Source organism: Palaemon carinicauda, chromosome 34, assembly GCF_036898095.1.
Source record: "Palaemon carinicauda isolate YSFRI2023 chromosome 34, ASM3689809v2, whole genome shotgun sequence".
NCBI lineage: Eukaryota > Metazoa > Arthropoda > Malacostraca > Decapoda > Palaemonidae > Palaemon > Palaemon carinicauda.
In genome coordinates, this window is record NC_090758.1 from 80830877 (window position 1) to 80841318 (window position 10442).

Sequence of the window (10442 nt, forward strand, 5' to 3'; positions counted from 1 at the left end):
GCTTTGTTGCCACTCCGGAACGTCACGGGGTGTGCGTCTGTGTTTTGCTGCATTCATGTCAGCGTCGGTCAATATTGAACAGTTTTTGTTTTCGTCAGGAGTGGAGGCATCGAGGGAGGTCTTAAAAGTGGTGAAGTGGTTGTCCATAAGGGAGAAGACATTCGCCATAAGGTCTTTCATTGGCAAAATATGTCAGTGTGTACAGGTTTGGTTAAGCACTGTATCCAAAGGGCATGAAATAGGTTCATACCATAAGGAGAGCCGTCTGCGACAGGTTGCAATCAAGCGATATTGGTCATTTCCATGAGGGTGGGGGAATCCTTTTGGTCCCCCAATAGTTGTTGAGTGAGCTGAAAAAGCTTGGCTATACGGCCCACTGCTGATGGCGAGTACTGCCTCAGGAGGTACGTTTTGAGTGCGTCGTACGCTATTAGGGCGTCCCCTTGCTCGTAAAGCCAATCGGAGATCTCTGTGAAAAGTCCTAGGGTATCGCCGCGAGGACGTATTTTGCTTTGGTTCTGAAGCGAATAACGGCCTTGAAGCGGAATTGGACCTAGGCACGCTGAAACTAGACGAATGCCTCTGAGCTGGCGAAGGGCAGTAGTTTCAAGGGAGTGGCGTTGATATGAGGGTGAGTGCCGGAGTGAGGCATCATCAAACAGTACGGAACCACTATGAGGGGGAAGGTAGGAGGGAGCTGGTTGCTCAGGGGTCACCAATGAGCAAGTGCGCCATATTTTGCAACTGAAAGGCAAAGTAAATGCAACTAAACTTTATTAAACAGACATCGAGTTTATATAGCAGGACATGCGAAAAAAAGTTCAAACAAATTAAACCTGAGCTACCATACTTACACAAGTTGGTTTATTGCCAGTGCAGGGAAGAGCCAGTGATAAGACAACAAAGCAAAACGCTGCAGTGTACGATCGGGTAAGAAATACATGCGGTACAATTTTCATCTATAAAACAGCAATTGATTATGATCTTTAATATATTCTAAAAATTTTACTATCACTTCACGAGTAACAATTTACAGTTGCATACTTATTGCAGTAGTCTGGTAAAATGAATGCAAACCACTACGTAAGTTTTTGCAAGATCTCTTCTTTTCTACAGAACTGACAACATGTTTGTTCCTTTCCATAGTAAAATTACTTTGATTCTCTTATCATTAATCTAACCAGATTAAGAATAATGTGAAAAGGTTAATAACTTACTAAAATAGGTTCTTGTTATCACAAATATAAAAGATAAGTGATTTTAAGAATAGAGCTACATAAAAGTGAAATGTAATAGATCTAATGCAATAAAAAATTACCATAGGTACTATATATAATAATGGATTTATATATACTGTATATACTGTATATATATATATATATATATATAGAGAGAGAGAGAGAGAGAGAGAGAGAGAGAGAGAGAGAGAGACTAAATCCTTATCAATACTACATATGCTTGATATGACATTGTAGTATGAACAAAATATGAGAGAGCAATGAGCAATTATAAAACAATGATTACTTTAGTTTTATTTGGATTTTGATTAGAACATAAATCATATTATCATAATAACCATTAAAAAAAAACATGTAATTAATGGTAATAATACCAGTAATGACACTTTTAAACTTAATTAGGATAGTAATTATATAATTGAATTTGAAGTAATTAGGTTATTATCTGTTGGGTATTAGTTAAAAAAAAGTTTTCAGGTTAAAATAATTGAATAACTTTCCAGTTTGAAATCTGTTTTACCCTAGGTAAATTTATACTTAAAAAAAAAAGCAAAAATCGATAAATCAATTATAATATTTTTATAGCCTTCTAGTTTATATTACGTTTTTCAATATGAATAAACAATAAATATTATTCCTATTTCTACAATTAGATAAGAATGATAGTGAATGAATGTCCAAATTTTTGGTTAAATAAGTTCAGAACTAGAAAAGCATTCAGGGAATGCAGACCTCCACCACGACCGGTTATTTCTCCAAACCAGCTTGCTTTAGTGTTAATTCGGTCGACCAATTGCTCGATCTATACCATGGCCTTTGACCAATTCTTTAAAATTGAATCACTTCCACGTCTCAACATAACAATTAAACTGAAAGTTTCACTACTTAGCTGTATAAGTCAAATTGTGGCCAGGAAGCTGTTTACAAACAAATAGACAAACAGGGGCAAAATCATAACCTCCTCCCAACCTAGTTGTCGGAGGTAATAATCATTGTTTAAAACGAGGTAAATGCATTTCTATTTAAAGAACATCTTCCTTTTTAAAATACGCTTTTATTTACTGAAGTAGAAGCTTTGGAAACATTAGATAGTGACGGAAATATAATTAATTTTAATATTTTCTTGGGAATAATAAAATCTCAAGAATTTGTTTTGCTCAAAAAAGAAATTTTTACTCACAAAATCATATGATATTGGATGTAGTAAAATTATTCCTATTGGAAATTAAGTTTTGGCTTACAAGCGTGACCTCCTGTGTCTCCCCTTTGACAGGCATGCGAGAATGCAAATTTCACTTTGCCTTTCGCCTTTTCTTTTGAAGCAGAGCGTTGGGATGTCCTTTGTCGTTCGGCCTGTGACGGACACACTGAAATGTTACGGCTGGGTAAGAATCAGCTGAGAGTCTCTGTTACATTTATATCAAACGACAGTCGTTTCTTTTTACAAAGAAAACACCCATATTGTGCAGAAATTTTGAAAAAGAAATGCGTGAATTTCCAATATAAACTTATGGGATTAATGTGTAAAACATGAAAACATGTGGTATTTTGCAAAAAGATAAACACCTATATTTGAGGAACATTTAAAAAAAAAAATCCTCGATTTCCAGAAATATTCATAGGTAAAGTTAATACTTGTGAATGTGGCTTCTCCAAGAAAACTAAAATATTTTGTTTACGAAATATTCCAAAATGTGTTGATCTTTTGTAAAAGAAATAAATCAATATTAAAAAAAAAAAATATTTGAAAATACCCAAGTTACAGATTTGGTTACATTCAGATGAAATTGAATTCACGCAAAAAAAGAAGAAAAAAAGAAGAAAAAAAATGTACCCTAAAAAAGTATACTGACATTCTAGAAATATTGTTCTACATATTTCATCCATATGAGACTTTAGCTGACAATTACGCGAAAACATATACTGCATGAGATGGTAATGAGGTCTTTACACCACAAATAGAAATGAAGTATACAAAACATGAAATATTTTCCACCATCGTTGAATTTCATTAAAATGTGTTGCAGTTGTTGTCATTGCTTCCATTATTCGTGTATTGGTAGTTTAAAGAAGGAAAACGGAAGAAAAATAGCGTGGTCACTACATTACATGAATTGTTAAGAATCTGTACACTTTAGAAATAATAATAATAATAATAATAATATTAATAATAATAATAATATTTCTTGGTAAACCTTGCTCTAAAGGAGTAAACCCAACTGCACCCTTACCGTGTAGCAAGTTCCTTTATTTACCCTCAACCACCCCTTCTGCCATCTCTTTCTATACTAAATGTTTGGTTACTTGACACGAAGTATGGGTGTGACAGGGTGCATTTCTTTTAAGCGAGGTGTACCACGGACTCATGTGTCCCACTGTATCATTCATATATGAGATAAATGTACCTTTGGGTCTCTGTCAGTGACCTACTAAGGGCAACTATCTACCTTAGCTTGATTTAATGAATGAGGTAACAAATGCGTCATCGGTAATTTCGAATTCCTCCGTTCTCATCAGTGGTATGAGTTACTTATTTATGAATAATATCCATATCTGTTTCAATGGATCATTAACATAAGTAGATATACTCCTTAACAATATTGTTATTGCAATCATCCTTTTCATTAATTAAAGTTTCTTTACATAACAATGTTGAAAGTGTCCTATGAATTCTCCCATATTCTGAATAGTTGTATCTTTGCTGTACCTCCTCTCTCTCTCTCTCTCTCTCTCTCTCTCTCTCTCTCTCTCTCTCTCTCATATGAAAAATAGGATATCATATTAATTCTTTATAGTTCCTTTTTACCGAGACAATGTTTGTTTCATTAAAGAAACATATCTTTTATCTTAGGTATAACAAGAACAATTCGCCATATCACGGTTCTGATATCACTCCATTCCATCATGAATTAATGAAAATATAATATGGAATTCAATATCCCAGACTCCTCTTGGTATTGTGGGTTTCTGAATGCAGATCAGCTTTATATTTGTTATTTTTGAATTATTTTTTGTTAGAAATAGGCAGGTTTCGGCTTATAAAAGCTTAGGTTTATAAAGAAAATGAACAAAACAGGGCAAATAAAACATAGCAAAAAAAATATTGTGTAGATTTCTGTGTCTTCTTTGCGGTTTTGAGCTATTGCTGGGCTTGGACAATAACACCCACGATATCCGAGGTGTTACAGTATATTATTTAGGCTTGGTTTAGAGTTCCGGGCTTTATAGAAATGAGCTGGATCTGGGGAGGCCATAAAGCACTTGTGTTTATCTTTTGCAAACCTTTTGGTTGCTGTATGAAGTAATAGATAAAAGGCTGGGAAGCAAAATTAAGGGGATGATGGTGGAATACCTTCGTGAATGAGTACGAACAAAATCATCTCTCACATTTAAACTTATCTAACTGAACGCTGCATAATTTTTTCAACCCAATGAGCTTCTATAGAAATCACGACTTTAATCTTATTTATTAGATTTGCTGTACTGGAATGGCCATTTTGAGTTTATACCAAATCAAATCGATTAATATCTACGGAAATTCTAAAGCTTTTCGGCCTTGAAATAATCTTTAACTAAAAAAAAAAAAATAGTGTAGTTACGTACATTTGAAGAAGCTCAAGTGCAAAAGTTACGGAAATTGATTAAATAACTCTTAGGAAGTGTGGAGATTTGTACGAAATAATAATTATATTCATTAACTTTGGAAATGAACAATATCAGCAGAGCACTATGAATAATAATAATAATAATAATAATAATAATAATAATAATAATAATAATAATAATAATAATAATAATAATAATAATAATAATAATAATAATAAACCATATCGCCATTCAATCATCAACACTTTGTCAGATTCAATATAAGGAACGACATGATACCGAGGCTAAACCTCTCCATTTTGTTGTCTGTAGAAGATGTCGAATACAATGCAGAAAAAAAGGTACGAAGATCAACCATAAGCTATTTTTAGAAAAGGACGGCCAGGTTAATAGAAGCATATCGACACTCTGCTAGATAAGACAAGGAATATGATATCACCCATAGATATCCTGGTACCTTGGGTCTTAGAAGTGGAAGGAGAGGGGAGAGAAAAATTAGAAACATGTTCTCAAAACACAAACACACACCCACACACACACACACACACACATATATATATATATATATATATGCACACACACACACACACACATATATATATATATATATACATATATATATGTATATATATGTATATATATATATATATATATATATGTATATATATATAGATATATATATATATATATATATATTACAACTAGAAAATTACGTAAATTCCCGAGCTTCAAAACTCACCTGTTTAAATTACATAATTCATTACACAATAACAAACCTACGAGCTCTGAGAATGATATGCAACTTCCAGACAATAATATATATGAACACTGAATATCCAAAAGGTCTCTTTACTTTACACTCAAAACAAAAAGAGGTTATTAATTTACTTTTAACGGGAACTATTCTTAAATAAACCTCTTACTTCGGTTCTTAGTCAGGGGATATGAGCAAAGCTCTGAACTAATTATAGGTGATGGAAACAATACACACTTATTATTATTATTATTATTATTATTATTATTATTATTATTATTATTATTATTATTATTATTATTATTAATGATAATAATAATAAAAATAATAATAATAATAATAATTATTATTATTATTATTATTATTATTATTAGCCAAGCTACAACCCTAGTTGGAAAAGCAACATGCTATAAGCCCAAGGATTCCAATAGGGAAAAATAGCCCAACAGTGAGGAAAGGAAATAAGGAAATAAATAAGTGATGAGCACAAATTAACAATAAACGATTCTAAAAACAGTAACATCGTCAAAATAGATATGTCACATATAAACTATTAACAACGTCAAAAACAGATATGTCATATATAAACTATAAAAATACTCATAAAAACTCAACATAAAAACATTTGCTCCAACTTTGAACTTTTGAATCCTACTGATTCAACTACACGTTTAGGAAGATCATTCCACAACTTGTTAAGAGCTGGAATAAAACTTCTCGAATACTGTGTAATATTGAGCCTCATGAAGGAGACGGCCTGGCTATTAGGATTAACTGCCTGTCTAGTATTACGAACAGGATACAATTGTCCAGGGAGATCTGAATGTAAAGGATGGTCAAAGTTATGAAAAATCTTATGCAACTTGCATAATGAATTAATTGAACGACGGTGCCATAGATTAATATCTAAATCAGGAATAAGAAATTTAATAGACCGTAAATTTTCTGCCCACAAATTAAGATGAGAATCAGCCGCTGAAGACCAGACAGGAGAACAATACTCAAAACAAGGTAGAATGAAAGAATTAAAACACTTAGGCAAATTTCAAATATAGACGTAAAATCATATCTCTACGAACCTCAAGATAGATTTTTTTAAATAATAATTAACTTAAACTATGAATAAAAACTCACAAGTTGTTAGAAAAAAAAATCGGATTTTTACCAAGTTTGACCTTCAATAAACGTTTATGACATTAACATTGTTAAGTACCTTATGGTAGCCTTGGCTAATAAATTTCCTCTCCTCAAGCAAATACCTCAAGATCTAGAGTCTAACGACCATAGAGAGGTCGAGGATAACTTATAATTGCCTAATTAACATAATCTAAGAAGAGGACCATTAAATTTTGGAGAAGCAGACGGTGAGTACAAAGATTACTATTCAATAGTCTTTTAGATATTTTGTGCAATATTTTAGTATATTTTCAACAAGTTTTATAATATTTCGTGTAAATTTTATTTGAATTTATGCCATGTGCTATTCTATTTTGTGCAATGTTTTAATATATCTAATGCAGTACTTTATCGAATTTAGTCCTATCGATGACGATTGTATGTATACAAAAGTTAATGAACATATTGTACTTTTGTTTGGTTGTGTATTGTTTTATGCAATTGATAGACAGTTAGTGCCTCTGGTTTCAGGGAAAGCGGTGTAATTTCGTGTATTTCATGCGTATAGGTATTAGTATTACGTTGTATTCAACAGGTTTTTAGGGCGTCTAATCAAATAATGGCAATTGTTATTTTATGTGGCATGATTTACATATTTTATGATTCGTGAAAATTATTGCATAGTTATTTTGTGTGGGACTGATATAAGCCAGATACTATTATTGTCACCGGAATAAGAGCCATTTGGAAGCATTAGACTGCATTATTTACGATAAGACAAAAAATACAGTAAACCCTTACGCTTTAACCTCCTCGTACACTCAATAGTCATTAAGGGTAAGATACTCTGAAACGTTCCTGAAAAAAGGATCAGGTTTTAATCTGCCCAAGTTTCATTCCAATATCTTTTTATTTCACCCTCGAGAATACTTTCATTTCACATTCCCATTTAAAAGAAATTTAATTCAAAACATCTTGTTTTACATCCCTTTTCTGATGGAGTGTGATGTGTTTTATGTATTAATATAGAATACTATACACAATCACATACACACACACAAACACACAAACACACACACACACACACACACACATATATATATATATATATATATATATATTCATATACAGTATATATCTCACTACTTTCTGTATTATGTAGTATATGCTTATGTCTCGTTTTGTTATTATTGTTGTTTTATTGAATCAATTCGATGTTGATTTCCTTTGAATTAGAATATATGAGGTTTACTTGGAACGTCTTACTTTTGCGAGACGCCATATTATTATTATTATTTGTTGAGCCACAACCCTATTTGAAAAGGCAAAATTCTAGAAGCCCAAGTGCGCCAACAGAGAAAATAGCCCTGTGGGGGAAAGAAATAAGTAAATAAACCACAAGAGAAGTTTAAGAACAATAATAACATCAAAATAAATCTTTCATATATGAAATATGAAAAATTCAAAATAACAAGAGGATAAAAATTAAAAATAACAAGAAGAGAAACAAAATGGAATAGTGTGCTCGAGTGTACACTCAAGAAAGAGAACTCCAATCCAAAGACAGTGGAAGACCATGGTACAGAAGCTATGACACTACCCAAACTAGAGAGCAATGGTTTAATTTTGGAGTGTCCTCCTAGAAGAGCTGCTTACCAAAGCCAAAGCGTCTCTTCTTTGCTTACCAAGAGGAAAGAGACCACTGAACAACTACAGTGCAGTAGTTAACCTCTTCAGAAAAAAATGTTTGATAATTTTAGTGCAGTCAAGTGTACAAGGAAATAGGATAATGTGTAAAGAATAGGTCAGACTATTCTGTCTGTGTCGGCAAAAATAAAATAAGCCGTAATCAGAGAGATGGTCAAGTTTAGTACTATCTGACCAGTCAAAGCAACCAATAACTCTCTATCATGGGGTATCTCAACGGGTGGCTGGTGCCTTGGCCAACCTAGCATGAATGCACTGGCATTCATACGATGGAATTTTTTGTTTTGATTAACTATTAAGGTTTCTTACTCACTAATAACACTGTTTGTCGTATATTATTCATTACAATCTCCTTATTTTAAATTTTGGAATTCATAAGGTTATAAAAGCATGTTTTACAATCATATAACTCTGCAAATTACTTATAAATGAGGATTTAATCACATAAAAATATATGTGTATATATATATATATATATATATATATTATATATATATATATATATATATATTCGTGATTCCTTGAACGGTGGTATGCAAGTTCTTATCTGGAAGACAAGAAATTTTGTCTTTGAGAGTTGTGTCTGAATTAACAGTACAAATTGATTAGACAGATGGTAGTTCCTCCTATACTTATCTTTCTAGGAGAGAGAGAGAGAGAGAGAGAGAGAGAGAGAGAGAGAGAGACAGAGAGAGAGAGACGGGCTAAACGCTTTTCACCTCACATGCAGTGGAAACTTAGTTTTGATTCCGAGGATCACTATAGCAGTCTCAATAAACTATTAATCTATACGGCACTTGGTCATATTCTTATTTATTATCAATCCAGTTGCTAGTTACGAAAGAAAAATGCTAACATAAACATAAACACCCACATCCTTAGCTCACATCAAATGGGAGTTTGCAAACTCCTTAAGAAACAAAACATTTGAGAGACTCATACTCCAGTCCGGCATATTGCCAGGTATGAATATAGTATTACATATTACTAAAGAGAGTATTCTAGTTTGATGGCTCAGTGGATTTGGAGCTGAAAGAATAAAATTCGTTATTATGATAATTATTATTCTCTTTGCTTTCAACCTGGATTTAGTAAAACGACATAAATGCATGATGTATCCTACGACATTTGATTAAGTCCTTATGGTATCTCTCTCTCTCTCTCTCTCTCTCTCTCTCTCTCTCTCTCTCTCTCAGGTACAAGACGTTTTATAAGTGGTACACTTCGTCAAAAAATTTAGGAGTTTGTCTACCCACATACAAACCAATCCTTTCTTTCCCGAGTGAGATTTAATCATATATTAGTTAATGTCTTTTGTGATTTCAGTCAATTTCACCTAAACATTGCATATTAGATTTTTATCATCTCCATTGCATTGCCTTTACGCAAACTACATTGATAATCGACACTTCCATTTTTTTCTGTTTTAAGATGCTTACATGAATTTTACATCCCTAATGATATACACACACACACACACACACATATATATATATATATATATATGTATATATATATATATATATATGTATATATATATAAATTATATATATATATATATATATATGTATATATATATATATATATATATGTGTATATATATATGTATATATATATACTTATATATATATATATATATATATATATTTATATATGTATATATATATGTATATATATATACATATGTATATATATTTATATATATATATATGTATATATATATATATATATATATATATGTATATATAAATATATATGTGTATATATATACATATATATATATATATATATATATTCTCTCTTAATTCCAATTACATTATTTTTGCTGACACTACATTCATAATTCACTATTAAATCTTTTTAATTAACTTACAAAATGGAATTTTCTGTTAATAATTACTTGTAAATGGGCTTCTAAAGCCATAGTTTCATTTAGATTTTGTAAAACTGAAGCCCATTTATCTTCAATCATTCATTAGACTGGTCTTCTATTTGTATGTATCTCAACTTTAGTTTCGACT

The 10442-nt window shown here is 31.6% G+C and overlaps 1 protein-coding gene across 1 annotated transcript in view; it reads left to right on the plus strand.

Annotated features, from left to right (window-relative positions):
- Window positions 1-1065: 1065 nt before the first annotated feature.
- The window catches only part of LOC137627064 (uncharacterized), a 19997-nt gene continuing 10620 nt past the window's right edge, over window positions 1066-10442 (plus strand). Inside the window, exons 1-2 of the mRNA XM_068358048.1 lie at window positions 1066-1083; window positions 2512-2623. Coding sequence (XP_068214149.1) covers window positions 1066-1083; window positions 2512-2623 — 130 coding nt within the window. The remainder of the gene's footprint in view (window positions 1084-2511; window positions 2624-10442) is intronic.